Source organism: Balaenoptera physalus (assembly GCF_965194825.1).
Source record: "Balaenoptera physalus genome assembly, chromosome: 4".
Classification (NCBI taxonomy): domain Eukaryota; kingdom Metazoa; phylum Chordata; class Mammalia; order Artiodactyla; family Balaenopteridae; genus Balaenoptera; species Balaenoptera physalus.
The window spans coordinates 90,932,102-90,949,913 of record NC_138891.1 but is presented as its reverse complement, the minus strand read 5'-3'; the positions used below and the strand labels follow the sequence as shown (position 1 = coordinate 90,949,913).

At 42.5% G+C, this 17,812-nt stretch overlaps 1 protein-coding gene across 1 annotated transcript in view; it reads right to left on the bottom strand.

Moving 5' to 3' along the window:
- Positions 1-17,812, bottom strand: part of MYH15 (myosin heavy chain 15) — a gene marked incomplete at its 5' end in the record, with an annotated part of 275,049 nt that overhangs the window by 130,259 nt on the left and 126,978 nt on the right. The window contains 10 exon segments of the mRNA XM_082460984.1: positions 4,846-4,961; positions 7,774-7,815; positions 7,818-7,823; positions 7,827-7,900; positions 10,018-10,128; positions 10,131-10,219; positions 10,221-10,355; positions 13,886-14,082; positions 16,463-16,501; positions 16,505-16,581. Of these exon segments, the coding sequence (XP_082317110.1) occupies positions 4,846-4,961; positions 7,774-7,815; positions 7,818-7,823; positions 7,827-7,900; positions 10,018-10,128; positions 10,131-10,219; positions 10,221-10,355; positions 13,886-14,082; positions 16,463-16,501; positions 16,505-16,581 (886 nt within the window).

Below are 17,812 nucleotides of genomic sequence, written 5' to 3'. Positions count from 1 at the left end.
GTGTGATCCTGTGCTCTCTCTTCCCCATCTATAGCAAACTTGGTGGCCACACATGGATGATCTGGCATCAGAAGATGGAAGGAACCTGGGTTCTTGAGTGACTTGGGATAGTGGCCCACTCTCCATCCTACCCCACATTGGACTCGGACACAAAGCAAAAATAAGCTTTGATGGTTTTAAGCCATCAAGATTTGGTGGTTGTGAGTCAGGACAGTGTAACTGTTATAACACAGGCCCTGTTAAGCTCACCCTATGAAACAGGGCCTAGTACTGGGCAGATAAGACAAGACATACTCATAGAGCCCATCAGCAAAAATAGCAGACACATATTCATCTTGAGTCAGAATCAGGTTCCACACTGAGTTGTCTTTGAGCCTGTATTCTGATCTCTGAGGCCAGCAGCAAGTCACACAGCCTACAGAGGAGTAAGAGTGTGGTCAGAGTTTCCCGTTGGGTGACAGGTGGAGGTGCCACTTTTTGTGACCACCCTCACCCCATTGATGGGGGGGAGGTTTCAGAAGTAGTTATGCAAATGTACAGGAAAGAACTCTTTCTGGTTCCAGAGTCAGCACCTCTCCTTTGCCAGCGCCATGTCCTGGCTCCCACATGCTGCGGCCAGCCTCTCCTGCCTATCCTTAGGTCCTGGGCTTTTTTCCTGCTCCCAGATCAGAATCCTACAAGAATGCCAGCATGCAATATTACTAGAGACTGTTATGGCTGAATTTTGTCCCTCCTCTCTTCCCCCGAGCCAAATTCATATGTTGAAGCCCCTAACCCCCAGTACCTCAGAATGCGAGTAAATTTGGAGACAGGGCCTTTAAAGAGGTGATTAAGTTAAACGAGGCCCTTAGGGTAGGCCCTAATCCAATCTGACTGATGTTCTTATAAGAAGAGGAAATATGGACACACAAAGAGACACAGGGATGGGTGTGCACAGAGAAAAGAAAATGTGAGGACCCAGCAGCAAGCTGGCCACCTGCGAGCCAAGGAGAGAAGTCTTAGGCCCAGACTTACCAGCAACTTGATCTTGGACCTCCAGCCTTCAGAGACGTGAGAAAAGAAATTTCTCTTGTTTAAGCCACTCAGTCTATTTTGTTATGGCAGCCCTAGCCCATAATATTACAGGGACACACACTCAGCATCACTGAAAGCTTTAAGACACTGCTCTGTCTTACATGAGGAAACTCATTTTTGCCACAGTTGACTCTCCTCATGCAGGAACACTAAGGCGTCTCTAAGCTGGTGTCAAAATCCTCTGTACAGAGATATATTCTACTTAGGCAGACAAAATGAATGTTTCAAATTGTACTTTTTCCACAGTTGTTCATGAAACTTCATGAGTGCCTACAGACAAGTAGAAAGTGCTACGGTTTAAGAGGCTTCTGTATAACACAGGCCTAGAGAATGGCCAGTAAACAATCAGCGCATTCCATGCAGAGTCAAGAAATCTTTAAAATGAAAGCTCCTTGAGTACGTTTTTTAAGAAAAATGAAGCAGTCAGGACCAGGGCAATATAGTAAGAAGTTCCTTTTCTTTCTTTCCTCTTTTTTTCTGAAATGTGAAACACAATTTGAGGAAAGAAACCAAATGCAAACAAAAACAAGACCATTCTTTTTTAAAACTTGAAAAAGTTAAGGATTTAAATTGGCAGTCAATTCAATCAGTAATATTTTTCTCTTGCCATGTTGCTCATCTATATTAGGGAAATGAAAGATTTTCCTTAATTCTAATACATACGATTCAGCTTTAAAGTGATTAACAAGATATTTTGCTAACTAAATGCCATGTCTGAGTTTGAGCTCCTACTTCTTGAAGTCGCACTAAAATATTTTCCTTAGAAATGAGAAGAGATTTAAACATATTCTTCTGGCAGAGACTCAGACAATAAAAGAAATTAAGTTGGATAGTACACGTAAATTGAGACCATGTGGCAAAGTTCGCTATTACTGAGTGCAGAGGAGTGAACAATATGGAAGGAAAAGATGACGGAATGTTACCAGGTACCAGAGGCCATAGGCTGGGGATGGGCAAACTATAAGCTATGGGCCCAGCCATGACCATTTAATTTCTTATGGTCTATGGCTGCTTTCAAGCTACAATTGCAGAGTTGAGTAGCTACAACAGAGACTCTATGTCCTGCAAAGCCAAAAGTATCTACCACGTGACCCCATACATCTAACCCTTCCGTAGATGATCAAAACAAAGCAAACAAGCACATTTCGATAGAGTAAGGCGTTTCGATACCTCATTCCCAAAAGCTCCTTCCGCAGCACCTCGCTGGGTGTGTCCAGGGAGAGCAGAATGCAGGCCAGGGGCACCCGGGCCACTGAGAAGACCGCCACACATGTCAGCATTTCCTTGAATACCCTGAGTTGGGAGGGGGATGTATATAGTCAGTGGCCCCAGAAGTTTCAGGACGCAACTGACCAACTTGTTCTCAACCCAGTCTGGGGCCTTGCAGCAGGGCCTGACTTAGACAGCAGTCATGGCCGCCAGCCGGCCTTCAAGGAGCCAGGATGTCACTCTTCCTTTCCTGTGTGGAGGAGGGCAAGGATCAAAGCCGGCCATCAAAGCTCCTCCCCTCCTTCCAGCAGTGACTGCACTGTCGCCCGCCTACCTCTAGCTCTGCTAATTATAACGTTTGTAGGGAAAAACCAAAAAGCCCTAACTATGCATGAAAGTTTGGGAAGCCCCGTCTAGGAGAGCAGGCACAGCGTCTCGCCAACATGAAGCGCTCAAATATCTGTTGAGCAAGTGAAACATACAACTCGCGTACCAGCTGCTCATTCTTCCACCACCAACAGGCTTCCAGCCTGGCTCATACAGGATCACTCCTCGCCGAATGCAAGAGCAGCGAGCTGGGGGGCAGAGAATGAGTGAATGAGCTACCCGGTTTGCAGCTCTACCAAGGTTTTGCCTTTGCCTCTGAGTCTCTCTCCTGTTCTCCTGGTCCCTTCAGCTTCTCGGGTCCTGCTTCACAGGCCTCCTTCAGTTTCTATGGCGCTTCCCAAGGATTATGTGAAATAGGACCTTGAACTTCATCTTTCCCTCAGGCAATATTTCCCTTGAGTTCTGGGTTTTACCTGGTTTACCCTTGATTGCTCAAAATCCTCTGCTTTGCTTGTATTTCCCCCTGGCATTCTCTTCAGTTTCCTTAAGATCCCATCCTCTCCTAGCCCTGAAGTCAGATTAAACCCTTGGATTAGACCGAGGCATTCTGATCCAATCTCCACTGGCACAGGGCACTCACACCGAAAGGGTCTGCATGGTATTTGTGATATTTTGTGAAGATATGCTCATCTTTCCTTTCTGGATATACCTATTACAGTTATTATGAATCATTAATTAAAACTCATGAATAGCTTATTCCTCCCTTCAGCCTGCCCTTCTTTTTTCAGCCCCTTCGCAGCTCCTGCCTCGTCTTCGGTTCTTTCTTCTCCCAGCCCTAGCTGTTTGGATCTCCAGCTTCCTGTGCACTAAAATTATTATAATTGGTGAACAGCTCTACAACATTCAGATGTACCTGACAAGATGCAGACTCTCAGGATTCAGTTTTACTTAGCTGGGTTTATTAATAGGCACAGGTTTGACGTTACCTGAAAAGGGGGGTTTTTTGTTTTTTTTTAACTGCACAAGGAGACATTCGTTTTTGTTCCTCATGGAAGGAAGTAGGGCAAATATCAAGGCCCAATGTTTTTGCCCTCCATCAAAAAAAAAAAATTATTTTAGACACGGACTCAGAGCCTCATAAGTAGACCAGGATTCATCCCCACAGTCAGTCCTATAGAGGAAAGTGCCAGTGAGTGAGAGCAAAGATAACTCAAAGCACACAGAGGACCAAATTTGGCTTGACATCCTCATTAAAAAAAATGACCCCCACGGGAGTTTTGTCTGAAGATGGGCTATGGGTAAGAGGCCAGTTCAATTGAACATGGTAACTTTTTCTTTTAATTGTTTAACAAACACGTTTAAAGCAAATTGCCAGTTGAACCTCCCACTCAAAAAATGCTCTTCCATGCTGACATACGGCATTGACTTAAGGGAACAGATCAGATGGATAATACAATCATAGTTAATTCCATGTGTTTATAATTGTGCCTTTGATCTAGAGTGTGAAGTGCTTTGCCAACATCAGCTTACTGATCTTCCTCACCACCTTCTGTGACATGGATGGGGCTGCTTTCATCCCCTCACTTCACTGAGAAGCGAAGAAGCAAAATTTCTAAAATCATCAGCTTGTTATGATGAAGCTAAGATGAGATCCTGCAACCCAGGATTCCTGTTTAATTCAGTTTCCTGACTATTAAGACCCAGATGCTTCAACAGGGATTCATAAGCAGCTTAGCTCTTGGCTTTGGCCCCTCTCCATACAAATGGCTACAGGTACAGGCAGGGGGGATGTGGAAACTTCACTCTGATCTGACATTAATTTTAATGCCCAGCACCACATTTTTGAGTTCTTTTCCTCCACTGTTTAGCATTAGCAGTCAGTGTCTTGAACGCTCAAGAAAGCGGCTTGTTGTAGGGAAACCCAGACAGCATAAACAGTCCTTGCCCACATACTTATTCTTTTTTGGTGTGTTATCTTGAGTCTCGTATGCAAGTAGAAGCTGCTCGAAAAGAATTTTATAAGAAAATCATAAAAACCTGATAGTAATCGTGTAGAGGTATTCCTTTATATTAACAGTGCTGAGCTTACTAGAAAGATTCTAGTGTTGGGTTAGATTGGCTGTTTCTTTGGTAATAGTCCAACAAGGGTCATAAAAGCAGCCAAACACAGCGGGTTCTGTTCAGTTAAGGATTCTAAAATATGCAACTGTCACTCGTCAAAATAATTGTAAATACCTACATTTTTCTATTTCTTCATCTTTCTCTGAAAGCTTTCTTTCAAGTTCCGCTTTAGCTTCCGAGAGTGCAAGCTGCAGACAAAGAATCTTGCTTTCGTTGCGTTCCAGAGCTCCCTGAAATATATAAATAAAAAGCACTAAATTCAGCCCACTTTTGGACAAAAGTATTGTTTTCTCTAAACGTATATCATTAATGGAGCTCTCTTGAGAATTGCTAGGAATAATCTAAGTTCAAATCAGGTCCCTGAAGACTGGAACAGGATGAGAGACAAGTGATTACTTTTGTTTGCCACATCACCTATAGATCTGATGTTCTGAGGGCTTTCAGCTGTAGTTCAAGAACTGGAATCTAAAGCATTTTTAAAATAGACATTTTCAATCTGGTCTGTGACTATATTTCAATTTTTAAATTTATTACCCTTGACTTTTTCTAATGTTTCCATCTTTGGGATGAATCAATAAAAGCATGAAAACTAAAACAAGGAAGGTGATAACTCCTCCCTGGAAACTTTTATTTATTTCTGGACATCACAGGGGGATAGAAAAAAAGTTGAAAGCATTCAGAGAGCAAGAAACAGGACAGAGCTCAAATAAAGGAATTTATGATGTACCTGACACATAAGGCTTGGTGTGAGCCATTATCACCATAATTACTACTATTACTTCAAATGGATTGCTTTGACAGGCAGGGAGATCTCCTGCCCCTTTGAGTATTTAAATATAGGCAAGGCAAATACTGCCAGGGATGTTATAAAGGTGTTTCAAGTTTGAAAGTGTAGGTTTGATTAAATCTTTAAAGCCTGTTCCAAAGACAAAATTCATATAAAAGAGACAAACAGAACACTTGGAGAATACTGAGGAGGATATTTATAAAGGGCACAAGGGGTGACCACCATCTATTGGTCAGTTAACCATTGGCAGACAGCCCTGAGGGCAAACGCAATTTTTCTAGCCTCTTCTGAGGAGTGCTTAGCACATACCATCAAAAGTAAAAGGTAAAACTGAATAGCAATTTCAAAATAAAAATAAGAAAGATGTTGGGACTTTAATATGGCTTACAGCCTTGCTGCTGTTCTCTCAATACTAACTTCAATATAAAAGAAAATAAATAAAAAACAAATGCCGGTATAGCAATTTCCTCCGAGGGAATGATGCCCTTCCTTCAGGGGGAAACTGTCACCTCTAACCCTTTTGAATGCACTGAGAAAGTGAATCTTTGAAGGTGACCTGGGATAATTTGAGTTTTGTGACTTCAGAAATAATCTGATAACGTTTCTCATAAAGGCTCACTCAGGAAAAGAAATAACCCAGTTTTACAAATACATGTCCAAACTGATGAAGTATTTATGGATGCAGCTGAAGACAAAACTTGAGAAAATGCGAATAGAATATAACGCCATCTAGTGCTACTAAATGGTATGAGCGCTGTGGCCTTAGCCATCTCACCTTCAACGGGGCAGGTCAATTTAATGTACAAAGATGTCTATACGTTACACAGGACTAAAGTTGCCCCGCCCAATCACAGTTCTCATTGGCTTCTCACGTTGCTTGAAATTTCTACCATAAAAGTTACTTCTTAGGGTTAAGGTGGTGGCTTTAGAAAGTCTCTAGCCAGGGTGGCCAGAGAACCGAAGGGAACCAAAAGGAGCAAGTAAATGGGACAAAGTTCACCCACTTTACGAGGACCAGCCTTGTTAGGGGACACTACACTGCCAACTGAAAGGATTCTATATAAAATGTAGAAGGCCTCAGAAAACAATTTGCATAAAAAGACAAGAGCTGTGTCAAGAGCGGTCCACTTGACACATCTTCTGTCTGGTAGATTTCTTACAGAAATGTGGTGGTGAGATAAATTGATCAGACATTGCTTGACTCAGAGCAATCCTCTGGGGTCTAATTTTTTCATTATCACACCTTTCAAAAGGCCCGTGCCTGAAATGGACTTGCTGTGCCTTTTAAAAATTATTGTCTCTGTTGGAGGGTGAGTGGGTGAGGAATGCATTTTTAATGTGACTGGGTGCTTAGTCAGAGGGTAGGTCAAGAAAATGAAATTCAGCTGGGAGAAAAGAGGCTTTGTCGGCCTTGCTGACTAATTAATGACCGTGACAGGGTAACTTCCTTCTGAGTTCACCCTCTTTGGCAAAAAGATTTTCTCAGGGGTCCTTTCAATCACTAGCACACACCTAGGGATAAAGTCAGAGATCTTTCCTGAACTTTTAATCCATAACACTGAAAACACTCCTGTCAAACAACCCACACAAAGATGAGCTTTCAGCAAAAAATGTTTGAGAACATTGCTTTGAATTCATTTTTAAAACTACCTGAAGTTTTTTTTGGAAAAAAAAAAAAGTGTTTGGACTGATTTTATTTAAAGAGAGGGGCAGGTATGAGGACATTTAGTTATTCAACATTCAACAAATATTTATTGAACCTCTGGTGTCCAGTGCTTCTCAAACGTTAGGGTAAATATGAACCACCCAGGGATCTTGTTAAAATTCAGATTCTGATCCAACAGAGCTGGGGAGAGGGCTGAGAGTCTGAATTTCTAACAAGCTCCCCGGTGATGCCCATGCAACCGGTCCACAGGCCACGTTTAGAGTAGTGAGGGTCTAGGTACTGGGGATAAATTAGGGAACAAGATAGACATGGTTCTTGTTTTATTTATAATCAAGAGATTTGCATCCACGATTGTTTATCTTGTTCCCCTAGCCTCGATTTCCTCATTTGTACAATGAGGACAATAGTTTGCTAGGGTGATTACATAAAATAGTGCATACAAAGTGCCAGGCATAGTGCCTAGCATGCAGTTAACCCCTGAATAAGGGTCAAGGGTTATAAGTGTGTTGTTGCTGTTGCTGTCACTAGAATGCAGGTCTTCTGCACTGTCACAGTGATGGAAGCCTGCTTTGCTCCCTGGAGGTAATACCTCGGCCTCTTCCAATGCCATTTGGACTTCAGTCTTTTCTTGTTTTCAATCTACTTCTTGACCTTTTCCATTTCACTTAAGTTCTTCTTTCCTTCTTTCATCTGATTTTTCAGATTAGAAATCTCTTCTGGAGAAGGATGAAAAACAAAGTTAGTGAAAAGAACCAGTCTCAGATCCATGATATCAGCCACAAGAGACTGTTCCCAGAGGCCCACTGGGACCCTGGTCATGCCATCCTTGGTAACTCGATGGCAAGGCCACCGCTGGCACATATGGGACGTTTGTTTGAATTAGAAAAAAGAATCCCCTCTTCAAAGTATTCTTTTGGCATCTGCCACAAAGTTGCCTACAACAACTGGTGAGGATGGTGCTTCTCAGAGCATTGTGCATTGAACAACCTGTGCGACTGTACATGGCGGTCCTGCTTGTCAGAGCCATGCCAGATATTGCCTGGTGGGGCTCTAGGACACAGACCTGGAATCACTATTCCAGTGGAAGAGCTTAGCTATCATCACTGGTGGTGGCCACTGTGTCAGCTGTTGCTCAACACCAGAATGGGAACTTACAGCATAAGCTGGGCCATTGTCTGCCAGAAGCCAATGCATGAACCCTCTCATGAACACAAGTCTCTAAAAGAGCAAGGCATCATCCAGAAGTGACAAAACCTCCACCACCTGATGCTGTTATTGTCAGTTCTGCCTGTCCGTGAAGGAAGCCTCCAGAACCTAAGAGGTGTGGAGCAGGGCCAAGTGCTCTGGGAATTACCCACAGTCCAGAGGCAGTGGAAGGAATTCAAGAGCTTGACCACTCCTCTGGCTCTGAGATCCCCAGCTAGCATAGGCTGTGACAAGAATTTTTTAGTTACAAAAACAAACCCATGAGATGGCAATTCTCATGTGAATAATAAATCCTTCTCTGATAAAGCCTCTCCAGAAGAGGGGCTCCCAGGAGAAAACTCAAGGCAGTGGTTCTCTACTCTGACCATACCTTAGAACACTCGGAGAGCTTTTGAAAAAGACTTCTTCCCAGGCTCCAGCCCAGAGCACGTGTGGTCCCCGCACAAACAGCACCAGCCTCGCTTGGGGACTTGTTAGAAATACAAACTCTTAGACCCCCTCCTAGACTTACTGGATCAGAAACTCTGACGGTGGGACCCAGCCAACCATGTTTTAAGAAGCCTTCCAGGTGGTTCGGACACCATGAAAGTTTTCTAACTGTTCCAGCACCTCTCACAGGTCCAGTCAGTGACCTGCTTGCTCATGGACTGGGTAGGTCAACAGAGAAGGCGAGTTTCATTTATGCCTCCAATAGCAATGAACTTACTCCCAGGGCATCTCCGGGTTGTAATGCACATCACTGTTAGTGCTGGTATAAGTTGGCAGCCTCTTTGAAGGGCTTCTGGGCAATATCTCAGAATTTGAAAATTCATTCCTTTAATCCAGCAATTTCATTTCTAGGAGTCTACCCTACTGAAATATTTGTACACGTCCGCATTGTACACGGATGTACAATATAGGATTATTTATAATTGTGAAAAATTTTATCTAAAATTAATAAGGTCTAGTTAAACGTGTTAGTCAGCCTTATCATAAAACACTCTGCCGCTAATTACAGTCACTTGGTAGGGCTCCAGCGACAGGCACATGGGAGGTGGCAGAGCCAGTAGTTAAGTGTGTATATGCCGGAATCAAGCTGGCTGGGCTCAAACCTCAGATCTGCTACTTATCAAATGTGAATTTGGCCAAGTTCTTAACCTTAAATGACTCAATCTAATCTGCATTTTACAGATAAACTAACACATAAGGCTGTTCTGAGACTTAAACAATGAATAGTTATATATAGAACAGTGCCTGGCACGTAGTATGGGCTATGGAAATACTTGTTAAATTAGAAAATAAGTTAATAAATGGAAAAAGTAAAAGGTATAGAATAATGTGTAATTTAAGTAAAAAATACCTGCACGCATATTATGCAGTTTATGGATATAAAGAAATTCTTAACAGGCTTCCTTTACTGACAGCAACTGGGGCTAAAGTTAGGAAAGTGCTCTTATGTTTAGAACTCCTTTAATGAAAATAGTATCTGTAGTTAAAAGAAAAACAAATTCCAAAGTTAGTATTCAAAACGGCAAAGTTAAGACCCGAGCGAGGCCGTGACGATGCTGAGGTTTCTGCGCATCGAGGCAGCCTTGCCCTTGGCGCAGTGTCCCCCGGGGCCCCTGCTCCGGTTCCCAGGGCAACGTACCCTTCAGGTTCCTGTCCTCCCTCCGGAGGGTCCGCTGGCTGGCGGCGCTCTCCTCGCAGGTGCGCCTGAGCTCGGGGAGCGGGGCGCTGAGGGCCCGGGCCTCCTCTGCCAGGCGCCCGGCATCGCCTGAGGCTCCTCGTGGTCCCGCCTCCAGCCGTGCCGGCACGTGTCGAAGCGGCGCTGCTGCCGGTCCCACGCAGCGCGCCTTCCCACCACGCGACAGGGTGTCCCCGAGCTCGAGCTGCAGTCGGAGCCTGGCCCCCTCCAGGGAGGCCCTTCTGGCATGGGCCACCCCCATGGCTGCGACAACCTCCTGCGACCGAATTGCCAGCTTCCTCCTGAGAAGGGGAGGTCCAAAAGGTGAGTGAAGCCACCACCCTCAGAGAGCCCGTGCAGTGTGTCCTTATTAAACACAGCACTCGGGTACAAACAGGGGGGGCCCTGAGGGTGGCTTCATAGTCTGAAGGGGAAGCAGCTTGTGTCTGACAATGACCTCCTTGTGCCTGTGGAACCCAGATGTCTGCTGACCACCACACTCTGGCATCTGTGTCCACATGTCATTTATTCCCACCCCCCACCCTTTGCCAACCTGGACTTGAAACTCAGAACCTCTGAATCCCTGTAAGTATCTGCTTCCCCTGAACCTTAAGTAAGCAATACAGAGTTTAGCGAAGACTTTATAAGAAATGGGAGAAAGAGGAAGATGGTACTGAACACCCGACAGTAAGCAACCGTTAAAAGTCTTGGGGTGCGTCTAGTCTCTAAAGAGCTCCTTGGCTTTATTGCTTCCAAGGAGCCGTCTTTGTCTCTCCCCTGCTCACTGTCTCCCCCTCTCATCATGGGACTCCTAAACATGCCCGAATTATCTTTTCTCTGAATTTCTTCTCCATCTCAGCTCCTCTTCCCAAATTTATATACCCACATCCATCCCAGCGTTATGCTCACTTATCAGGTCCTACTGCTGTCGGGGGTACTTTAGCCCCTGTCTGTCCTCCCTCCAGAATCCTCTGAGATGCAGTGGCTTATTAAAATGCTTCCTCTACCGTCCTTGCAAGGCCCATACGCTTCCTTATGGATGCAAAGTGTTCTCTTGCTCCCGTCTCCCGCAGGGACACTGGCAGTCCCATTCTTACTCATTCATCCCACCTCTTAGATGAAAGGTACTGGATGTAACAAAGCTTTTTCCAATCTACAGTTATTAAACAGAAAAAGATCCTCAGGAATTAACATGTTCCACACAGCAGCCCAACAGAGCGGGGTGTTCATAAAGCCCCCTTTTGGTGGAATCCTGCCAAAACCAATCTGTGCTCAGTGTCTAAGAAAGACCTGGGCTCTAACAACTACTCCTTGCTCACTGGCTTTCTAACCATAGTCACTTCACATCTTTGCTTCATCTTTCTTAACTGGTAAGAAGAGATTCTGCTGTACCACATGGTGACTATCATTAATAATACTGTATTGTGGGCTTCCCTGGTGGCGCAATGGTTAAAGAATCCGCCTGCCAATGCAGGGGACACGGGTTTGAGCCCTGGTCCAGGAAGATCCCACATGCCGAGGATCAACTAAGCCCGTGCACCACAACTACTGAGTCTGCGCTCTGGAGCCCATGAGCCCCAACTGCTGAGCCTGTGCTCTGCAACGAGAGAAGCCACCGCAATGAGAAGCCCGCGCACCGCAACGAAGAGTAGCCCCCGCTCGCCACAACTAGAGAAAGCCCGCGTGCAGCAACGAAGACCCAACGCAGCACAAAATAAATAAAACAAATAAATTTATAAAAAAATAATAATAATACTGTATTGTATATGTGAGAGTTGCTATGAGAATAGAGGTTTAGTGTTCTCACCATAACAAGAACAATAAAATGGTAATTTAGTGGGGTAAAGGAAGTGTTAACTAATCATGCTGTGGTAAAGATTTCTCAACATGTGCATATAACAAATTATCACATTTTACACCTTACTTGTACACCCTACACAATGGTATATGTCAATTATATCTCAATAAGGGAGAAAAAAAGGAGATTCTGATGCTTTATCCCACCTAAAACAGGAGTCTTGTAAAATAATTACACATATTTTAACTACTTTAGAAATGCTCAATTGGAACCAGAAAATAGGAATTTTACTTTGGGTGACCAACTGCTCGGGGACTGAGGGGTTGTACCAGGACACGGGGCTATCAGTGCTCAAACTTGGCAAGTCCAGGGCAAACTGGACAATTGATCACCTTCATTTGACTGATAATGTTGTTCTACATTTACTACCAGCTACAATTTTGCTCCTCAACTTGCCAACCATAAGCACCTATGTAGTTTCCTAGAATATGCAAGAAGGTGTGGGAGATGAAGAAATCAGATCCCTATCCTTGGGGAACTCAGAAGCAGTAAATGGGGTCTCAGGGGAGCTTGATTCCACTAAACTAACTCATCATGTGAACCCCAGCCTGGAAATCTAAGTAGACAGATCCTCAACTTTCCAATTAAAAAAAATGGAATCCTAGATTTTTTTGCAGTTCCACATCCCTTAGGGGTTTTAGTGGGAAATCATAATACAGACAATGCTTTATTTATTTGATGTTCAACTAAGTTTAAAGCAAAAAAAAAAAAAAAAGTCTTTGGATATTATCTCGTTTGCCCATCATTTCTCTTTAGCTGTCATGTACTACAGGACCACAATTTGTTAGTTCCAACAAATCCATGTGGTCATAAGTAACCTATATACTTTCCCTCTTTTCTGTCCCTCCCTAAGAAACCTTCAAACAGAGTGACTGGTAGACACTTTCACTGGAATTCTTCAATTATTAGGAAAAAATAAATCTTACTTTAGAAGCGAATGCCATATTTTGGATATGAGGCGCCATTTCAGTTCAAAGCCCCACTTTTCTGCAGTCCAGAGTTTTTAACACATTTACTGCAGGTATTTTTAGTATCTGTCATCCCAAAGCCCTTTTTAAGTTACTGTGGCTACAGAGACAGATTGCTTGGTACCCCTTCAGGGACAGAACACAGCAGCTGTTCAGCACGTGCCCAGCAATGCCTTTCAAAGATTTAGGTGAGGAACTGAAAAAATAATATATTTGGTTGATGCTAAAGAGAAATGTATTGATCTTCCCTGAATTTCTGCCAAGCTACCAAGCCAGGGATACACTCTTTTGAGTCAACCTTTAATGATTATAAGCTGGGGATGGTTTGACACTTTCTCTCAAAGACACACAGTCCTTTGACCTCTGAGCAAAATGCTTTAGAACTACATCCTGGTACTAAGTCTTGATTCATGTGGGCCCCAAACTTCTGTAGTTCCTGAGAAGAACTTCTAAAGCCTTTATGTAGTGTTGGCTATAAAACCAATATCCTAACCTTAGAGGTGGCCCAAAGGCACTTTCTTTTCAAAGAAACCTTTGTCCCATAGGCAGGATGACAAATCCTAATACGTTTCCAGCTGCCCCTGTCCATCTTCACAGACCACTTTGTAGTCTACAAGTTGTAGACCAGAGACATGATGACTTTAATGTACGGAGACATGTACACACATGGACTCCATTATTTGGGTGTTCCAAATGAAACACAGGATTTTCGTGCTAGCCTACTTTCAAACCCTGGTTCAAAGTCACATCTATGAAGACTTCCCTTGTACCCCTAGAAAGAACCTCTTTTTTTCCCCAGGACCTCTCTCTAGCCTTTGTCACTCTGTATTATAATTTTCATTTTTGAACCCCTCTAGAGCATGTGCTTCTTGCCAGTGGTGGCTGTTTTCAGCTTTGGTCTTGGGCTAGTTCACACACTTGGTGACGATTAGCTTAGTGTACATATGTGGCCTCGAAGACAAAGTCACCGTTCTCCGAGTCCTCTGTGCAGCCCTGCCCCACTCACTCGGCGTCCTCCAAGTCCTCAGTGCTCCGGATGGTGTCGTCTTCACACTTGGTTCTCCACTTCACCATTTCAGCATCGCCTTTGCACAGGGCCCGGAGCAGCTCAGCCTTGACCTCTTGCTCTTCATGGTACTGCTCTCGTAGAAGGTCACAGTCACGCTTGGCCAACTTCACGGCCTGGGCCAGGGCGCTCTGTGACTGTAGGGGACACAACACGTGTTACAAAAAGGCACCACGGCCATTAACAAACGATGAAAGGCTTGGAGGTGACATCATCGTTTTTAGATAAGGTTAATAACCACCTGTCACAAAGGCAAGCTGAACCTGAACCTCATAAGATGACACCAGGGAGAGAATTTGGGACAAGAAGAGAAAGGAGAGAGTATCTAATTGCTGCCGTTAAAACAAGGAAGAGCGTTCTATTTAGGGAAATGCCAGCCTGACTATGTGGGCTTCAACAATAGACAGGCCTGGAGTTCTAGAAATAGTGCAGAATGCAAAGGCAGCAAGAAGAACACTCACTGTCATTTAGGTAATAAGATTTATATTTAGCAATATACAAGAGTTAGATCTTGTTCGGACTAGAAAGGACCAATGAGCTTAGTCTAGCCTTTTCATTCTATTCATAAGGAAAACAAAACCTTTTATTTCACATGTAAATTCCTAAAAACTTTAAAACTTTAAAACAGTACTATCCAATAGAACTTTCCATAGTGATGAAAATATTCTATATGTACACTGCCAATATGGTAACCACTAGCCACGTGGCTGTTAAACACTCAAAATGTGCCCCAAACAAGGTCAAGTTCAGTCAAAACTGAATTTCAAATTTATTTAATTTTAATTAATGTCAATTTAAATTCAGGTAGCCACCTGTAGTGTAGTACTGGCTACTGTATTTACTGGACAATAGAGCTCAGTTTAATGACTATTGCTGGCACTTAAGGGGTGGTCTGGTTAACCTAGCAACATCATTCCCAAGAGATAACCTAGTCTAGTGTGAAGAACCAGGGTCGCTGCCAGCCCTCGTGGGTCCTTAATGCAAATTAGGAAACAGCATCTTCTCAGGTAGATGCAGCTCTGAAAGCACAAGGCTTGGTTAATGGCAGCCTCAGGCAGACACTTTTGGGCAGTGAATGAGGAGCAATAATACACAGCGACCCTAAGAAGGACACAGGCTTTGGAATCTGGGGAACTTGGCTTCAAATTGCTACCCTTCCTCTTATTTAATATGTATTTATTGAGCGCCTGTTCTAAGCAATAGTGTTAACTGAAGTAAAAGAGATGGAGACAAAGCCTTTGTCCAAAGGAGCTAAAAGGAGTAAGAGGATATATAAAACAAACATGTACAAAAATTACTAAATAAAATTGCTGACAGCACTGAGAACATAAAACAGACTGACATGATGAGGAGTGTTTGGTTCTTTCTCATCATCCCCCAAAGGCCTTGGGGAAGGGCCTTCAAACAGTGGGAATAGCAGTTACAAATGTCCTAAGGCCAGAATGATGGCAGCTTGTATAAGGGGCAGCGAGGAGGCCAGGGTGACTGGAGGGGAGTAAATGACGGAAGCAGCTGTGGAAGGTAAGGTCACAAAAGGAGGCCGGAGCCAAGAAAGGGGGCCTCGTATGCCAGTTGGAAGCCACTGGGAAGTCAGCCAGAGAGATCTTCTAAACTATAAATCTAGTCATTTCACAACCTGCTAAACTTCTTTCACAGTATACTACCAGCTGTATGACCTTGGATGAGTTGTCTTCTCAAAGCCTTGGTTACTTCATGTAAAAAAATATAATTCTACCAGTTTCATATGACTTACATATGAAGGTTTAGATGGCATGAGAGAAGCGTCTAGCATGATGTCTGATGCACAAATCATGACAGTAATTTGAAAATGTACATATGATACAGAAAATAAGGAGAGTAGAAGGAATAAAATAAAACATTTAAAAACTGAAGTCTGAAGAGTTGCAGTGAGATTATAAACAAGTGAAGTCCTTTGGGGTCTTAGTAAGAAAGAGGCCTTGAATATGAGCTAAGAACAGACTTGAATACCAGGGCTCAAAAATCCATCTCTCATCTTAGTCACTATGCTTTAACATTAAAGAACCACTTTCACTGTGGTCACCTGCTAGCAACATTATATATTCTCTTGGGAAGAAATGACTAATAACGACTAATATGTATAATATATTGACAATTTGAAAATAATATTGAGCTAATCCAGCCCCATTCATTTTATCCTGCTCTTTTATAATTCCACTTCTTTGTGCAATTCAGAATCAAAGACCCATAAAGAACTTTGCTGACTTTCTGTTCTAGCAATAATGCAAAATGGAAACACATACTTTGTTTGCTCTAAATCCGACAAACTAGAGAAGCGATCTGAATTACTGAGGATGTTCCTTCAGTGACCAGAGTCCTTCCTGGCACGTATAAGATGCAACACATCTTTTTCTATAACTTCTAGGGCACCTTCCCCCCTTCTTTTATATGAGAAGATATTCAGGCTGACCTAGCAAGCACTGTTTTTTTTTTTTAACATACAGTCAAGCTCCTGGTGAGAAATAATAGATGCATGACTTTGGTCTCTTCTGCCAATTGCCATTTCAGGTCTTGAATCTACAGAGCGAAGGTAATCTTTTCCCTGGAAAGTTGTTTTATCAGAGCTTCCTTTTCTTCTAGCCTTTTTAGGAACTCACCTACAAAAAGATTTCACAAAATAAGTTAATCATGGTCTTCTTATCTACTGCCTCTCCACTTAACTTGTTGGCTTAAGAGCAACTAATATGATCCACATATTTTTGATATTTATAAAGAGTCAAGGGTCCAGTTACCAGCAAACCATGGCAATGATCCTTTCCAGAACTCTCGAGAGTGAGCTACCATTTATTGAGAATCTTCCATAGAGCAAGTACTTTATATATATTATCTAGTTTAATTCTCATAGCTACTTGATAACATAGGTATTATGTTACCCATTTTTCAGAAGGGAAAATATGGCAACTGACTTAAATGTGATTGAGACACAAACCTGGTTACTAGCTATGCAATGGACGTAGATTCAAGTTAAGCTTTTAATCCTGAGGAACGCATTCTTTCTTCTGTGCCATGCTCCCTTGTTTACTATGTGTGGCTCTACAAATTTCTGACCATATGATTTTTAGATAATTACAACTTCTTTGCCTCATTTGTAAATTGAGGATGGCAATAAAATATTGTTAATGAAAATTAAATGAGTGTGAATGTACTTTGTAGACTGAATTGCTAAATAAATATTAGAAATCGTCATTAAATGGTACAGAATGTGACCAAGAGAAGGGTAAATTTTATTTCACTCTAGTCTACTTTCCCAGCTTAGCTTATTTCATTAATGATAGGTGAGAAATGCCTTGGTTATTAGAAATGGTATTAAAGCAGAGCCAATCCTGAGCAAAGGCAGTTACTTCTATTATGCAATTAGTGCAATAATAAAAGCCCCAAATATTTATGATTCCCACCCCTCTTGCTACAAACAAGTTCTAAAACTCTCAGCATTATAAGAGTGTTTGGGTTAAAACAGCAATTCCCAAACTTTTTGGTCTCAGGAACACTTTATACACTTAAAAAATTTTGAGGACCCCACAAGGATTTTGTTTATATGAGTTTTATATTAACAGTGTATTCAAAATTAAAAGAGAAATTTAAGGTATGTATTTACTCACTTTAAAATAATAAAAATCTTAATGACATGTTAACAGAAGCAACGATTTTTAGAGGGAAAACTGTATGTTCCAAAACAAACAAAAAATTAGTGAGAAAAATACGCTTATTTTATATTTTTTAAAATCTCTGGCTTAATAAAAGTCAGCTGGATGAAGAATCCAACTGTTCTGGTTGAAGCATATGAAGAAATCCAGCCTCTCACAGATAAGTAGTTAGAAAAGGGAGATG